Genomic DNA, 18,526 nt, shown 5'->3' on the forward strand with positions numbered 1-18,526 from the left:
GGTCACTCACTCTCTGCACTCTTCTTCTGTAAACATGCTTTGTGAGCATTTGTCTGCTTTTGTCCTCCAGAAACTGCATTTGAGTGAAGACGTAGCTGGAGCTACATTCATGGCAGCTGGAAGCTCTGCCCCAGAACTTTTTGCTTCTATCATAGGTGAGACACCATCACACACATCCATGAGCTCGTGTGTGCTGCTGTGGATTCTAATTGTTGTGTATTTTGCAGGCGTGTTCATCACGCATGGAGACGTCGGGGTGGGAACTATTGTGGGCTCAGCTGTTTTCAACATTCTCTGCATCATCGGCGTGTGTGGAATTTTTGCTGGACAGGTGTGTGTATGTGTGAATGCACATCATATTCCGCTGTAATGATATTCTTACTGCAGCATTTTACACAGTGAGGTACAATATATTGCTAATATATGTGTTATGTAAACATTATTAATGGGGCATATATGTGTATTGTGTCCCCACAAGTGCAAGATTAACCTAATTAAAAGAACAACACGCATTTAAGTTCCCTGAGGCTTTAAAATGGACATATCTTTTGTACCAAAAATAAACTGGTACAAAAAGCAAGTATGTTGAGGCAGTACTGCCAAATGATCAGCTTAAAACATCTGGCTGTATTTAAAGTTAAAATTTATGTAGCTAGTGGCACTCAATGCTAATCAGATAGTAGGTAATCAGCCTACTATTCAACAACTTAGCCAGCTGGCAGAATCATCATCCCTACAGAACAGAATTATTTATCTAGCTAGGAAACTAAAAGCTGAGCTGAAGGTTTAGTTATATGGATCCCTGCTTAGCTAACCTTTTTTTAGATTTTATAGATTTTATAGATTTTTACCAAATGAGTAGGCAAGCTTGGCTCTGCCTCTGGTCTCTGGTTGACTCGCAAATTTGACAACATGGGGGACAATTTTGGCTTCATTTCTCTATAACGGAAGGAAATTGAACTACTTTAATCTTTAATGGAAGTTTCCTAATGCTGATGTGTTATAGTAGACATTAAGAAAAACATTTTTGTGAGTTTGAGATGCTAATTTCTTTATACTTCTCATCCCAATATATTTTTAATGAATACGCTGAGGACTCTGATATCCTGATAAAACCAATGCAAACACTTCACTTGAATAAATTGCCTCATACTGAATTTAGCTGATTTAAAGTATTTATGATGGCAGAGTTTGTGTCTGAAGTGTTCTAGTGGAGTTTCTGTTCCAGTGTGACAGTGCTCACAGATACAACCTTACAATTTAGTGCAGTCTCAGAATGAGTTTCTCGGAATTAAAAGGTTCCATCTATTTCCAAACATCATAGGAATTTAACATGGCCAAACGTGTCCCAAGGCAAAGACATTGTCAGGACATGAAAATGAATTATGCTGCATAATAGTTTTGCTATTATTGCAGCTGAAACCTTTGATGCTCAATATCTCAGTACCCCACTATGCACAGAGGGATTCTTACCAATCTGAGCCCACTATCTATCCATTTGATTTGCTTGTTTATAAGATTGATAACTACTGTTATTATATGTATCTATTATATTTTGTGCATTCACTCTGCCAAAATGGTTGTGCTAAATGTGTAACCTAAATGCAGTATCTGAATTTAAACCTCTCCTCTTCTCTCTCCTGAAGGTTGTGTATCTTACTAAGTTTGCTGTGTTTCGGGACTCCTTCTACTACACACTGTCTGTGGTTGCTCTTATTGTGGTGAGTGTCATTGCAATATGTCTATTGCAATTCGCTTAAGTTAATTATAAAATGAATTAATTATACAGTGCCAGAGGAACATTTTATTGGCCAAATGTTGATCTTTGATGCTTTATTTTGAGATCAGCTTCGTCACACGAATGTTTCTCCTAAAATTGCTTAGGAGAAAAGGCATTAGACAAAAATGAGATGTGTCTTGTCTTGTTTTAATCTCTTTCAAGACTTTCTTTCAGAATAAGCAGGAATTACTCAGTAAAGCAATACAAATGCTGCAGAATCATTCAGAAGTACAGGAGGAAACATTTTTGAGCTCAACCATAATTGAACACATTCCGTTTAATGACAATACCAGAAATATATTACTCAGTACAAATACCACTTAAATTCTATGTCAATATCAATTTCAAGACCATGACAAAAAAAAGAAACCAATTAAATAAGCAATATTTCAACACAAACAAATCTAATCTTTTTTCCAGGAACAAGAGTAGAGTGGAGCATTAACTATCATTTAAATCAAAACAATATTGTGCCAAAAAAATGTGTTCAAAAATAGGAGAGCTTCAGTTTGGTTATCCGGGAATCCAGTGAGAGATTATTTATTTGATCAAGCATCAAGGACACAGCTGAATCACTGCTTTAGTCAAACAGAATGTGAAATTGTGTATTTGTTAGATGTGCAGCTATTACAGTGAATAAAATGGTCCAAATAAAATAGTATTTTACAGCATCAGAACATATCGTAGTCCTGAATGAGGAATGGGTGATCTCATTTTGAGCATTTAGTTTAGATCTGTACTAAAACTCAAGAAGAGACACGTGTGAGATTACTGAGGTCTTTATCTGGTCTTTCCATCTGAACTTATTGTTGAGATATGAAAGTAAACAGACAGATAAAATCATTTTTGTCTCTCTTGTTTTTTCAGTTCATCTATGATGGGCAGATTGTGTGGTAGGTGCTGCCCACACTATTAAAGCAGTTTATTGTTATAGGTTTGGTTTAGTAGAAATGTAACCTGTTGTCCAATCCTGTGTCCCTGCAGGTGGGAGAGTCTGGTGCTGATGGTCATGTATGTTGGTTACATCGTCATTATGAAGTGAGTTCACCCACACCATACTTAATACAGCAAAATATGCAATAAGGCTCTATCAGATGGATGTGTGTAATGAGAAAGATGTTTATATGAAATATGATTAAGCATTGCTTTCCTTCCTTTCATTTTAAGAATTAAACCAGCTAAAATGCCTGTTACAACACCAAGTACATTTTTAGGTTGAATTGTCCGTGTTCTCCGAACACATACCAAGCAGAAAGTAAGCACAAAGTTGCCTATAATACATAGAAAACAGTACAGATACAAAGGACACAACTAAAATAATCTTTATGTCTATGCAGATTTATTATAAGGCTCAGGCTTCAGCTGGAGTTTTGTATTTGCCTCAGGTTTAACACCAGCATGCAGAACTACTTTTCGGGGAAGGACGATAAGGGTGTTGCCAATGGTAACGCAGTGATCAGCGAGCTGGAGGACGGTAATGCATGTTATGAGCAGTTTTGGGATGATCCTACATGGCCGTTACTCAGCGCAGGTAAGGGTAACTAGACAGGCTTCTCTCTGCGCCCGAAACCTCAGCTCACCCCTTCTGCTTTCACTCTACTCCAATCAACGAAATAGCAGCAGAAAAATCCTTGATGATTACTCTTGAGACTAACACCACACCTCTGTCTCTTTCTAGCCAGTTTGAGCCACTTCTGCCTAACTGTGCACACACTGGCTGTATTTAAGTAGGGATGCACTGATGAAGTTCTGGGTTGAAAATTACAACCGATAATTAAGATCTCGTTATTGTCTATACTCTTATCAGTAACTGACAGTTGTTCTATAAACTATAATGATGACATTCACACAGCAGATAAAGTGGCTAAATCCGATTTCCTCACCAAATCAAGGCTGTTCACACTAACTTTTTTAATGTGATCTATATCTGACACTGGCTGACAGCTGGGCTTATTCTCATAATGCATAAGAGTTTGCGGTAAAAAGGCCACATTATTCACCCACAGTCACTTCTTTGGTTTGTTTCCTTGATACAGACATGACCGTTACTGTAAACGTGCAATATATAATATAAATATTTGACACGATTTAGCTTATTCAGAACCACTTAGAATAATGATGAATGTAACTAGGGGTGGAAAATAATTAATTACTCATTGATGATCGATTGATGATTGATTGTCATCTAAGTGTTATTTTGGAGGCTTCATACTTTCCGTAAGAATCATTTCAAACAAATACTAAGTAAAAGTAGTTTTACTCAGTATCATTTTCAAAAGGAAAACATATTGTATGTTCTTCATTTAGACTTTAGGTCACCAGTTTAGAGCTCAAAAACCATTTTGTGTCATTATATATTAAAACTATACTAATTTGCCTTTCTGCAAGGATTAGTACTTCGGTCACTGGTTAGTAATCTAACTAGTCATACCAAATTAAGTGTTGCCAGCTCACTGCAGCTGCTCTTCTGTATGCCCTATAGTCATTGAATGTTCACTTTCTCACACAATTTCCAAACCTGTTTATACCTGTGTCTTACCCATTAATCTAAATACAGAAGTCACTTCAGTCTCTGTTCCTATTGAAACACTAGTCAGGTGAGCAGTCTTTTGACTGAAGCTCTTTCTATCCGAATCTTTCAAAATCACATAATTCTTTTGTTCTTACCATCATGATTCAAAGGTTGAGGTCAGCTGGCCCTGTTCAGCATTTTATACATGTCACTGAGCATGATAGAATGTCAACTGCTTAAAAGAATAGTTCAGCCATGCACACCAATGTTGCTAACAATGAAGGGAAGCTAGTTGTGCTATTCAGTGACTTTTCGCTTTCATTCACTGTTAACTTTTTAAATTTGACTGAACCATTCCTTTAATTGTATCACACATCTGTCTATTTATGCTCACATCTCTATTTGTGACTGGTTTGCAGTTCAGTGGATTTAAATATTCTGAAAATGGTTAGGGCAAGTCAAGCACACTAGGCTTTGTCATTTAGCGCATGATTATCATGTGCATTAAAGCTAAATCTGTACAATTACCTTAAGGTTTTAATACAGTATCCATTTGTCATATGTTTAAAAGGTATTTTAGTAAGAATACTGTCTCTGTATTTTTTCCTTCCCAAGCCTTTTCTTTCTAACCTAAGGACTGGGTTAGAAAGCACAGCTGTTACATTTCTGCCTGAACTGGTCATTGAACCTTTAATCGTCTGCTTGCTATCCACTATACTATCAATTTGAATAAGCTGAGAGGAACAAAAGAGCCCTAGTGAACACGAAGAGCACAGAATAGCTCTTAATTATCGGTTGTAAATATCGTCCGTAATTTCATTATCAGACCCATAACAACAAGGAATGTTTTCTAATATATCATGCACCCCTCAGTTCATGGCAAAGCTGATATTGTGTAATGTGGCAGTAGTGAGTGAGCCGCTGCTTGCTTGCTGGATAGCTCTGTGTTTTAGGTTGTGTGCTGTAGTGCAGCTGTAACCTGCGTGCTCCTTAAGCAGCTGTGCCGCTGAAGCCTGTCTGTTTAGCCTTACTAAACCCACCCCGGATCCTGCCTTCCACTGCAGAGCTGTGTGTGAGTGTGTGTGATTCAGTTTTTGCTGTATGATTCATCTTCCCACATGCTTTTAAAATGTTTATGTAATGTTGCAGTAGGTGTGTTTAAAGGTGAAGTGTTCGTGGAGGTGTGTGTGCGTGTCTGTTTTGTGGAATGCTGTAGTGTGAGTGTGGATGTGGAAGAAGAGGCAACATGCATCTTTTATAATGTGTATGTATGTGCAGTGTGCATGCTTTATGTGAAAACTTGTGTGTGTTTAGGTTGGTGAAAGAGTGTAAAGGTGAAAATGCAAAATACGAAAGGAATACTGCAGTATTTTTATTTATCTGTAAGATCTGTGGCATACTGTCGAATAACAGACCGTGAAAAGCACAGAAAAGCTGGTGCCTCCAAACCCGTTTCATTGATCATTCTTTTCTATATACAGGGAAATGTATCAGGGTTATTATAGTGTTTATCAGCAGTTTAATACAGATGCAACACATAGAGATTAAGCTAAAAATGCTGAAAGACTGAAAAGCTATTGCTTATAGTGGTCTCCTGTGTATTAAATGGTGTTAAAGGGACGATTCATTTTACACAATTCTCTCTCTCTCCAGAAGGTAGTAGTTGGGGTTAAAAAAATTAAACTACTGTCATTTCCCACTTACAAGTTAGGTCTTTCCTAGCACATGGTTCCTCCATCTTTTCAAACTGCTGCTAACACAACATTATTGTGTTATCCTTTAAACATAATTAACCTACTATCAATTCCCACCCACAAGTTAGGTCTTTCCTAGCATATATTTGCCAAAACACCGTTATACAGTTCAACACGCTCAGAGGAGAGAACACTTAGTACCAATTATGTTACATTTGCTAAAAGACTCTCACTTTGGCTAGCATCACACTAAATGAGGGGAGAGAGGGAGGGCTATCCTATGCACCCAGAAAGAGCAAGGCTTGTTGCAACATATTTTTGGCAAATGTATAACAATTCAGAGCATTTTACACCCAGGGCCGATTCGGAGGCGGAGGGGCTCATTATCAACGGTTTGCTTTCACACAAAAGAATTCCAAATTACACTTTTCCATGCACATTTTTGCAATATCATAAAGTCTAGATTCATCCGTTTATTTCCTTTCCTTATTTTCCTTGGATACAAACACTCAAGCAGCAAAGAACACTGCTTTCTGGAGTCATGGCATTTCACCGTGCAGGACTATGGTGCTGCAAACAAGGAGCTGTTCTCTTAGGAGAAGGTTTTCATCCATGCAGGCGATAAGCCGATGCAGTCATGTGACAAACTAAACCAATCACACAACCTCACACGTAGCGCCAGGAGCAAACTGCTTTCACACATGCAGCAGACCACACCACTTGAAGTGAATCACAGACCACAGATTCCAGGAGGACCAGAGATTGGTTCTCTGGGCCGCTACCGGCTCAAAAACAGCTTTTACACTTGACCAAATGTACCAAACTTTTAGAGCAAGAGCTCCTTCGTCCGGAAAAAAACCCTAGTGTAAAAACACCCTTAGACACACAGCTGGGCACAGCTGGGTGACAATATTTATCATTACTGTTATTAATGTGTCACAGTACAGGTTTTTACTGGTGTTTTTTAATGTGTTTCCACTTATTCATTGAGTGTTATCAGAAAAATAGACATACTATATCATATATCATAAAAAAGGTATTTGAAGTACCATCATATATTTATGCCATATTGTCCACCCCTATTTAGATTGCATAACCTAGTGGTTAAATGCTTACATCACTATATATATTACATACATTAGCCTCTAGCACAAAACTAAGCAACTCATTTTAAGTTAGAAGGAAATTTTTTCAACGAATCAGTGCTGATCAATTTAATTCTGAAATTCATGTGTGACGGTGTGTTGAGTGTTGAAGATGTGTAAGATGGCCTGAGGGAGGGATGGTGTACTGCTTCAAAAGTGTGTGTGTGTGTGTGAATGCGCGTGTGCTTGTGTATTCTCCTTCTGGTTTAATAAATGATTTAAAAAGCTCAGACCAAACACATATTTCACATATGAAAGCCCTCATGTGCTTCCAGTTGCATCATCATTCCCTGCAAGCTCAGTTCAGTGGTTCAGTCAAGTCAGTGGAGGGCTGGGTAAACCATTGGGCACTAGCCTACATAAAATGACCACCCAATTTATACATTAGACTGTATAAAACATTGACTTCTCCAGATGTACTGCTTGTGAAATAACAATCACTCTGTTCTACAAACAACCCTACAGCCAGAATGTAGGAGGCAGTAAATTAGTCACATTGAGGTGTGGGCTAAAGGGGTGTAAAGCCCCCCAGCATTGCTCTATAGAGCAGCGAAACTGTGTTCTCTGGAATGATGGTGCAACACAGTCACCAGATGTAAACACCACTGAGAACTTACTCAGTAGAGCAGAACGCTCTACAGAGCTATTCAGTTTGACTGTGAGTGTATAATGCTAAAATATCTGTACGCGGCTCATCGTCCTTCTGTGTGTTTATAGTAAAGCCCAATAAGATGTACACTCGTGGATCAGTGGTCATGGTGGATGAAATGATGAACTCCAGTCCTCCAAACTACCGTTTCCCTGAAGCCGGCCTCAGGGTCATGATTACCAACCACTTCGGCCCTAAGACCCGCCTGCGCATGGCCAGCCGACTCATCATCAATGAGGTAAACTCCAGTCTAAACGCCTCTTCTAGTAACCGGTATGGGCGGTGCTAGGTTTCCATGAATTTCCACTCAGGGATAGGTCTTCTCCTATCACACTTGATGTTATCAACCTGAAAGGGTGAAGGACAGTGCTGCTAAGGACAGTGAAGCATCACTGCATCCGCTGCTGCTAAAGCAATATTAATCATTGGACAGCAAGCATACTTGAAGGAGAACACTAACTGGCAATTCTGTTATGCGAGCGAATAGGCAATGTTGGCTAGCATCACACTGAGTGATGGGGGTGAGGGAGGCCAATCAAGGGTGGCTGGGGCATCAATGGGGAACTCGCAATCTTGTGATGAATGCCAGTGACTGGAAAGTTAAATTGCAGTGGAAAATGATTCATGATACGTTACTATATAGTTTTTCCTTTCCCACTGTGAACAGAAATCTTACAGATACTTAAACATCAGAATTAGTCAGAATGCACAACCCTTGAGACCAGTAGACTCAGCACTTCTTTGTCAAGGATTTTCCAAGCTTTCCCAGCAAGTGTCCCGAGCATAAGCGTCAAGGGATTTAACTCGTTACTATAATTATACCCTTGCTGCCGTTCAAAGAATGGAATGTAAGGTTGATTCAGAGGTGTAAGTCTGTAAGACTGAAAGCAGAGGATAAAGAGGGTTTTTCCATTCCTGTATGGGAAGTATGGTTCAATGGTTGAGTGCTTTGATGCATTTCACTATTTCCTTATTATTCTCATGAGCAGTTTACTACAGAATGAGAGTCCTGCATTTGACATATTTGTGTCATTAAAGTTTTTGTTTCAGTGTTAGCTTACATTAAATCACTGGGGCTGTGCAGCAGCAGGGAGCGTAGCTATATGAATTCCGTGCACAGTTTGGTAATTCTCTGCTAAAGAAATCATTCTCTACCCACAGCAATAAATATTGCAGACAGTTTGAGCTACCCATAAAGCAAACATGCATAAATTATAGATCAACCTCAGGAACCGTTCTGTGTTAAGTAGTGCAGCAAAACCAGTGTAATAGAATATAAATATTCAAAAATACACATTTGGAAACTTTGATATTGCTGTTAATAATAATAATAAAAATAATAATAATAATAATAAATGTCATTAACTTTATTAGAGAAGAGAAAAATGTTCAACTCAAGCTCCTCTAGCTCAGAAACCCTCCATAATATCATGTTTCACATTTGGAAATATGTCATACATAGAGATAAACAGTGTTTTTTAGGCTGATACCGATCACTGGACATCTTTCTGTTTAAAAGGCAGATTGGCGATGCCGGTTGAGAGCGGGGCTGGATGCCATATTTAAAACCACAACCACACAACCATATTTAAAATGCTTTCGAACTCCAAACTCCAGCTCCAAGTGTATGTGAAGTCTGCACTGTGGAGCTCAGGGTGTTGTTAGCCATCTTTTCTAGCTTTGCTGTATTCTGCTGCTCACTGTACTGGGCTGAGTGAGGGAGAGGGTTATCCAGTTGGTGGATAGTGTCAAAAGTCTTTACTCAGCATCCCCCACAAGACATATTAGCTTTCTACATTCTATAAATATATGATTTATATATGATATGAGTCAGACACTGTAACTGTCAGACTGGTGACATTAAACACTTGTTGATTTAAAACAAAGTGAGTTTAGTAGGCTTTAGTGGGTTTCCACAGCTGTGAGTGAGGGCTGTATTGTCATCTAGCGGTTGAATAAGGAATTGCAGCGCCTTGTGACTTTATGACTACTTAAAAATGGTAACACAGAACCACTGTGATCATAAAATGTCCACTACACACAACAGTACCACTCAAATTCAGAATCAAATGAAAATCAATTTATTATCAGAGCATTGTTATACTCCTTGTGGAGTATTCGTACACTGATGAGTAACTACAGATTAACATAAGTAAGCTATTACATTATTAAGATGATAACTTTCAAAATGACCCCATTATACACTGAGCATCAAAACAACTGCAATCTAGAGTCATATGTAGCTTTTGAATTTTATAGCAGTTGTTTTTCCGTTCAGCAACAGCGGCTGATGCAGGCATCCAATGGGATGGATGGAACACTGGTGGCTGATGGGAAAGCAGACGCCCTGGAGAACGGCATCGTGACAGAGGACAAGCTGACAGAGGACGAGGACAATGAGCTGTCATCTCCCTTTAGCATACCTGGTGAGGGGGGTCTCACACATACATGTACACATCTTAGCGTTGTCACTACACGAAGTTCTCAAATTCACACCTGGATTACCTGCTGTCACACCATTGATCATCTTCTCTAATTAGCTTTTGCATGTCTTGATGTCGTACTCCCTCGTATAATTATCAGTGAAGTTCATGGGTAGCACATGCATTGCTGAGCAGCAACATAAGAAATTCCCTGAAGAAAAGGATCCCAGCATGTATTGTTTCAAGATTATCGGCTTAACATTCATTGACTTTGTTAGGAGGTGCCTGCTGTTTTGTGCACCACAAGGACGTTTGATGTATGTTTGCTTAGGAGCTAAACAGTCATCAAAGCCTTTGCCCTGCTCACAGGCTCATGGGAAAAACTTTTATAATTTTCTTCATTGGCATTTTTCATCATGGAATTCTTCTATTGATGTGTTTCTGAAATAGTTGTCCTTCATTGAATGGTGTTTTGTAGTTTAATAATTTTTATGGCTCGCATCACCTGCTTCAGTCTACTGATGCTCCCGCAGTCCCCCAAGCAAGACTAACCCTTGAGCTTGGCAAAAAAATGTAGCATATTTAAGTAACAGTCTGGCAAATTTGCCTATAAAGTGGCCAGGTACCAGGTGGCCAAATGGTGGCCAAATGTTTGTGGACACCCCTTTTAATAAATGCATCCAGCTACTACACAGCTTGTCTAGTCCCTGTACAGAAGTACTGCCAGTAGAATAGGAGTGGAGCAGATAAGCAGAAACATTTTGGTACCATGTCTAATGCTACGTTTGGGCTCCTAGACAGTAGAGACAGTTACCCTTGATTTGAGAAGAAACAGTAAATGAGCAAGTGTCCAAATTCTTTTGTCCATATAATTTATGTGGTTTGCATCTAGTGACATCTATGTAAGATCATGCCATGAAACATGCTAAGCTGCTCAGTTGTTAACAGATCCACTTTTGAAGAGACTGTTAGGTCCAGGCATCCCTCAAAAGAGCTCAGTATCGCTGGCCAGTACAGAGATTTATCAGTCTACTCATGCTTTAGCAAAGCTATACCTTACTCTTGGAGAACCCTTTGAATACATTTTTGAAGAGTTACTGTGTGAAGTTACTGTGACTAGCTTAGATGGCACTATGATTAGAAAGCTAGCTAGATTACCTTAGTGAACAAAGGCGATTCGGCTAAAGTTTATAAATGTTCACTATTGGTTCATTTATCTGTATATCTTAATCAACCTGATGGTGTGAATTCACAGCAAACGAGGGGCTGTACTGTCTTGTTGTACCTGCAGGGGGTGCTATGAACAGACTGAAGTTCATCATCTCCTGGCCTATCCTGGTATTGCTGTACTTCACTGTGCCAGACTGTGCCAAGCCACGGTGGGAGAGGTTCTTCATGATGTCCTTTTTCCTCTCCACACTGTGGATAGCCGTCTTCTCCTACTTCATGGTTTGGATGGTAAGTGGTACTTGGACCCTTTTTGTCGCTTTGTGGCTTTAGTTTCATTTATCAGTTGCATGTGCTTTTTACATTGTATTGCTTTGAATAATGTTACTAATATACTATAGATTGCTTGTATTAGCAACAGTGTATTTCTGTCATTATGTGCAGGTAACAATTATCGGCTACACACTGGGAATACCTGACGTTATAATGGGCATCACTTTTCTAGCAGCCGGCACCAGTGTTCCTGACTGTATAGCCAGCCTCATAGTTGCTCGACAAGGTAAGAAATGTTGTACACCTAGCTTTCTTCTCCTTCTTTGATGTTCTGTACTGTTTGAGTCGATTTCTACTATGTGTGTGTGTGTGTGTGTGTGTGTGTGTGTGTGTGTGTGTATGTGTATGTGTATGTGTGTGTATACACAGGCCTGGGGGACATGGCTGTCTCCAACACAATTGGCAGTAATGTCTTTGATATCCTGGTTGGGCTCGGTGTTCCCTGGGGCATCCAGACGATGGCTGTCAACTATGGCTCTGTGGTATCTGTCGCTCTCTCTCCCCATCAACTATACACACACCTACGCACAATCACCAAGAAGGGCTGTTGAAGCACAGTTGAAAAACACTGATGAATACTTTTTAACTACTCTGTACTCTTTTCTCAGGTGATAATCAACAGCAGAGGACTGGTGTACTCTGTAGTCCTGCTCCTGGGCTCAGTGGCTTTAACTGTAAGTTAACAGTAATCAGAGTAACATGCACTAGAGACAGGTTAAACTGGAATTTTGGCGCGAGTTTTGACATGTTTGACATGTGCTATCCTATATACTGTTTGTTTATTTATTTATATATATATATATATATATATATATATTCCATATAGTGTACCTTAATGCATCTGATCTGATTTGTGTTTTTTTAAAGTTATTACAGCCACACGATATGAGTAAAATATGCTATACTAACAATATACTAAAATAAACCTTACTACAATTTTAACCTATTTTATTAAAATGACCAAATTATTATGCTGAATATTTTAACCTCCTTGATCACTTGTCTTACAGTTACACTTACATTTGAAATGCTGCAGTAAAATCTGGCAAAATGGTATACACACATTGTTTTGTGGGCAATTTATGTGAAATAATTATTTTATAGTGACAGTGTGCTCCTCGCATCTGCAGGTTGTGCATAAAGCAGCTGTAAAATTATTAGATGTTGATCAGTCTTAAAATGGCTAATACGCAGTCCATGACAATATTTCCGGATTGGCCCCAGTCTTCATCCACTGATCTGTTATTATCAAAAGAACTAAAAGGATTATTGACTGTTTGAGGTTATGAAAACAATTCCACTTCTGAACTTCTGTATAGTAGCATAGATAGATAGCGAAGCTACAAGGTTTAAATCAACTTGATTTCAAGTGCTTAAGGACAATATAAAACAATTTTGTCGGTCAAAGATAAAACTTGATTGGCCCTTTATTTTTTGCTGAGAATGCAGCGAAAAGCAATATGGTCTATAAACTGAAATGACTGGTAGTTCTGTTCTGGGTCATTCTGGCCCAGTTTAACACTACAAATATTAGAATATGACGTATTATCCTATATATATATATGTATGTATGCAACAGAATCATTGTTCATGCCTGCATCTCTCTGGCACAGGTCCTGGGAATCCATGTGAACAGGTGGAAGTTGGACTTCAGGCTGGGTGTGTATGTGCTCATGCTGTACGGAGTCTTCCTCTGCTTCTCCATCCTGATTGAGTACAATGTCTTTACCTTCGTCAACCTGCCCATGTGTCAGGAGGGCATGTAGGCCCTGAATCGTCCAACCTGCAACCAAACCACCTTCAGACCAGACCTACCTATACAAAACAACAGAAAAATCCTTCAGATGCACACCACCTTTGTATTCCACTGAGTTTTACTGTCTCCTACAGCATTTCCTCCCTCTGTTGTGAAAGAGCTAATGGGAACTACAGTTCTCAGACATCCCTGAGCTGCCTTGTGCCCGAGGAGGAGGTCATTCACCACTGTCTTCTCCAGCAGTTCCCTGGGCATTAGACACCCCTCTTATTGGCAGCTCTCCTTCTGACTGGGCAGCCCTCCATAACTGAATCCTGGACAACCGTGATCACACTTTCTCACACCCAGCAGCATGGCATGTCTTCTTTGCTGAACTGTGACCGCACAAATACCTGTAAACCTGTATGAAGAAGAGGAATGCCGCCCACTGAATCAAATACGAATGCATTGTACTTACATTCTCTCCTGATTTGTCTTCCCTTGAGAATGAATCTAAAAAGCGAAAGCGAACCTGTTGCACTTTAGATAATAGGGTGAAATCTCTAGGTTGCACAGTGATTGCAGTGGGGAAAGGCACTGGCTCTTTTCCTGTTTCTGGTGCAATAAGGAGCAATAAAGATAAAAGCAACGTTTGACAACAAGAAAAAGGATTCATTGTCTAAGTGAGAGATGCTTTTTGCTCTGAAGCATGAGGCACATAAGACCTTTTGTGAAAGCGACAGTGCATTACAGTATGACTTTACTAATAGCCTACTGCACAGAGATGTTACATGCAGTGCCACAGCAGATCCTGTTCCCAGTTCTGGAATGGTGAAGGTTTTCTGTACGCTCACAGCTTCTGTCAAAATCTAGGAGGGCACCACTTCAGTTGACTAAAATGGGGTTGAAGTGAAGCTCTCAAGTCTGCCTTTGTGTTTTCATTGAATTCTGTTATTCTGTTAACAGGAACATGAATCTCCTCCACAATCAGAGTTTTTTTTTTTTTCGATCTTACCTACTGTGATAACTCAAAGAATCCTCAGCACAGACTGGACAGACACTTCTGGAGAGCTCTTCACTGCCCCTTTGTCCTTTGTGGTGCGGAATATGTGTCTACGACTGACCACACCGACCAGACCGCAAGCAGGGATCTTTTTTTTTTTTTTTAACAAATGTTTATATGTAAATATGACGTCAGAGATCCTCCAATTTGAACCAGTGCTTCCTTCCAGGTGGTGGGGCAGGGGACCCAACCTGTGACCCGACACGGTCACTCTTTTTCTTTTTCTTTTTTTTTTTTTGTTTGTTTTTGGTGATCTGCTCCAGCTCCGTCATCTGGGTCTCTCTCTGTATTTGTTAGTCTGTGATGCATGATTTTTAAACAAGAAAACAAGCCATTTTGACTAGCAGGGCAGACGATCACTGTCAACCCCCCAATATAAATGGCAGCTACCAGTCCTCTACACCCTCCGCCAAGAAAAACCCCAAAACAAACAAAAAAAAACCCACAAGGCTCAGGAGTCCAGAACCCGTGCCGAGGGCTGAGCTGTTTATGTCCATGTGAAACGTCGACTTGTGGAAACGTCAGGTGTTTGTGGTTCAGTGCTAAATGCTAAGAGGTGCCGTCACTGTCGTCTATGTGGAAAGGCAAGTCTTTTCTGCCGTATTTTTGATGTGTGCAGTATATAAATATTAGTATAAAGATATATATATATATAAAACGACATATGCAATCGCGATACAACCGAGCAGGGCTGGGTGTATTTACATAGAAGGGGCCCTTTTTAGTGGAAGCTGCTGAAGTTGCCCGTTGAATAATGTTCCAAGCGCATGCAAATACTCAGCCATCTGTTCCCCTTACATTATTAGTAGTGCTACGAGGAACGGAACGTCTATCCCATGGCTGTGTGCTGTGTAGAATGCTGGTGGTAGTGGTGGTGTCTTTGGTCTGTGGTAGTTGGCATGTGTGTATGTGCGTGAGTGAGTTCAGACGGGCTACGATCTCTGAATGAAACGCGTTGAAGTAGGTTTCACAAGTCCGAAGGCCAAATGAATGTTCCCGGAGGCTTGGACTCATGTCCGTTTGCTGTAACCACGTTTAGGAGGAGTGGAAAGTGCACTGGAAATGGTGTTTGCTTTGAGTTTGCAAGATTAAGATGAGACAAGTGGGCGCTAGGGGTGTAACAGAACAGAAAAGTCACGGTTCGAATCACACCGCGGTTTGGACGTCTCGGTTTGGTGCGAGTTCGGCATGAGGGGAGAAATGCAACCAAACACCAAATACATAAAATAATAATAGAATAACCAGTTTTTGTTCTGTATGTAGATGTTATTCGGTCAGCTCTAATCCTCAGTGTGAACACATCAGTACAGATCAGTAATAATCAGACCTGTAAACTTGTTCTGATCTACTGGATATTGTCAACTACATGACTGGGTTTCTCCTTCAGCACAAAAATAAAGATTGGTGTTCAATGCTAGAGCGAGCACCACATAAAACTCTTATTCCAACATTTAGGATGATCTTAATACAATTGAGCTATTGAGAAACTGAGCTCGGGTGAGTCGGCTTCATTGCCAAAGTTAACCATAACAGTGAGGAATACAGTTGTACTGCTGCTGTTACTTTTTACAGTAATAATTCCTTCCATCTGGACTCAGAGCTGCCGTGAAAACACACAGACTGAACAGCTGTCTGTCACGAGAACGGCGAGTGTGAATAAAAACCACGAGAGCCAAAAGGCAACACATCTGCAGCGACAACAAACAGACCATGTCAGACTAAAAGTCACTAAGACAAACAGACTGTCAAAATAAGTCACAAATAGAAATTAACAGCCTTTGTCAAAATAAAAGTCTCTAGTCCATACAAACAGCCTGTGTCAAAAATAAAAGTTTCTGGTACAAACGAACAGACTGTCAAAATGAAAAGTCTCTAACAAAAAGCTGAAACCTAAAAAGCATCTCCCTATTTCCTTTTTTGCTGATCTAAAGAGTGATCCGATCCATAACTCAAAAACTGTGATACAATCTGAACCATACATTTTTTGATCCTTAACACCACTACTTACCACGCTGCGTCCAAGCCGTGACGACTGTATCATGACAATTGGGTATGAACATACGAACCGTTATACCCCTAGTGGCAACATACAAGAAAAACACTGTCCTTATGTTTGTTTGCAGTTTTAATCAAGAATTGTGCTGATATAACTTTATTTACATGCAAACACTTGCCTTTTATTTAATCATGCAAATTCAAAGCACCATTTTTTAAGTATAAAGTTTCTTTTTTCATTTAATTTTTGGATTTATTTTTTTTTTTTGAGTTCTAAATTGCAATTCTGTTACGCACATAAATGCTTAAAACTTGCTTTCCTGTTATGCACTATGTTTTCTTCTTAATTTTGTAATTTAGCCAAATAATATGCTTATATGATAGAAACAGAGAGCAGGCTCCAATTCATATCTAACAGTACATATATACAAATTATACCAAATCACTGTAGATAGGCTGTTTGCGTTGCTCCTTACTCTATTCAGGAGTCAGTCAGTCCTGTGCCATTGCCTGTTTATTGTAATGGTTATTATTCTTATATTTAAAAGGAGAGATGAGTATTTTTGACTCACTGTTTTATAAACTGTACTGCCTCCTAAGTGACCACGTTATTGTTTTATTCCTTTCGGGGGAAAAGTGCCACTTAGGAGGCGGCGTCTTTGTCGCCAGTGGTAATAGCACTCTGACATGAACAGAAGTCTTTGTTATGCACAGAACAAAAAAACCCACTATATACCTCTTCAGAAGAGACACTTTAAGTTGAAGGAAGATGCTTTAAACTTGACTGCACTCTGTGTCCATGCATGAAGACACACACATGCACAAAATGTATACACACAGGCATACAGCGGCAATGAAAAGGATTCCGGCACTGGTTGCTAATATAATGGTCTGATTGTTATCTAAGTCACAATTATAGACAAACCTAATCTAACTAAACTAATAACACAAAAAACGTTGTACTGCTCATGTCTTTTACTGGGCACACTAATTAAGCATCTACAGTGCAGGCTAGAAAAAGTAAGTGAGCCCTTGAAAATGAATGAAATGTAGATCCCCTTTTAGCTCAACTTTGAAGAGGATCATCTGGATCATTTTCTCTCTGCAGATGTGTTACATATCAACAACACTTCTGGAATGGTTTGCATGCACAGTGCCCTTCAGGTCATGCCACTTTTACTGTTCAGGCCCAGAAGCAGCAAATCAGCCTTAAACCACAATGCTCCCACCATCATGCTTCACAGTTGTGATGAGGTACTTGCTTTCTGGGGCCTACTGGAAGCTGTTTACATCAAGGCATGGTTAACATTTACCAGTCTATCTAAGGAAGAATGGATTTGTGAGTAACGACTTTATGTGCCTTTATTTAATAGGCAAAGCACCTCTGAAACTGAACTGAACTGAAATTGGACTGGAAATCTGTTTCCAATTAGCTCTAGATTAAATTATTAACACTGAAGTTCACTTACTTTTTCTAGCCTGCACTGTGGATGTTTACTGTGCTTAATAAAGCAATACAACTGTGTGTTTTAAGTTTAGTTAATTTGTCTTAAATGATAATTAGACAAGATTGTAATCAATGCAGGAAATCCAGGTAACTCTGAAGGGTTCACTTACTGTTTCTTGCCACTGTATGCAGTACATACACATCCATTCACTTTATTTCCTGGTTCAGTACAAAAACATGTTCACACAGACACACATACACCTGCTTTCAGAGTGACTGTGACCTGCTGCACTGTGAGAGGAATGGTATGTGGGATCCTTCTTCCAAGCCGCTGTTAAAGGATAGAGATATAAAGAACTTCAACATGTGACATTGGTGTTTAACTTGAATGTATTTGTCTTGCTATCAATGGATGTATCCAACCAATGCATTTTACTGTAAAGCAATAATCTGAAGAAAAAAAATATGTACATTAATATTTGAATCATTAGAAAATTGTATGGAGAGCCACAAATTAAATTCTACAGTTTATAAGCGGTGTATGGTTTGCAGTGTGTTACTTTATCGCCCCCCAGTGGTTTCC

The 18,526-nt window shown here is 39.5% G+C and overlaps 1 protein-coding gene across 3 annotated transcripts in view; it reads left to right on the forward strand.

The window, feature by feature from the left end:
* Positions 1 to 18,477, forward strand: part of slc24a4a (solute carrier family 24 member 4a) — a 44,826-nt gene extending 26,349 nt beyond the window's left edge. The window contains exons 5-17 of one of the 3 annotated variants that reach the window (XM_072689571.1): positions 71 to 155; positions 228 to 331; positions 1,647 to 1,721; positions 2,648 to 2,673; positions 2,765 to 2,818; positions 3,166 to 3,311; positions 7,849 to 8,018; positions 10,059 to 10,206; positions 11,495 to 11,661; positions 11,815 to 11,929; positions 12,073 to 12,185; positions 12,312 to 12,377; positions 13,317 to 18,477. In XM_072689571.1, coding sequence (XP_072545672.1) covers positions 71 to 155; positions 228 to 331; positions 1,647 to 1,721; positions 2,648 to 2,673; positions 2,765 to 2,818; positions 3,166 to 3,311; positions 7,849 to 8,018; positions 10,059 to 10,206; positions 11,495 to 11,661; positions 11,815 to 11,929; positions 12,073 to 12,185; positions 12,312 to 12,377; positions 13,317 to 13,469 — 1,422 coding nt within the window. In that variant the 3' untranslated portion in view covers positions 13,470 to 18,477. The remainder of the gene's footprint in view (positions 1 to 70; positions 156 to 227; positions 332 to 1,646; positions 1,722 to 2,647; positions 2,674 to 2,764; positions 2,819 to 3,165; positions 3,312 to 7,848; positions 8,019 to 10,058; positions 10,207 to 11,494; positions 11,662 to 11,814; positions 11,930 to 12,072; positions 12,186 to 12,311; positions 12,378 to 13,316) is intronic. The other 2 variants (XM_072689572.1, XM_072689573.1) reach the window with 2 other exon arrangements.
* The last annotated feature ends 49 nt before the right edge of the window (positions 18,478 to 18,526 follow it).

The sequence above is a fragment of the Salminus brasiliensis genome, chromosome 10 (assembly GCF_030463535.1).
Source record: "Salminus brasiliensis chromosome 10, fSalBra1.hap2, whole genome shotgun sequence".
Taxonomy (NCBI): Eukaryota; Metazoa; Chordata; class Actinopteri; order Characiformes; family Bryconidae; genus Salminus; species Salminus brasiliensis.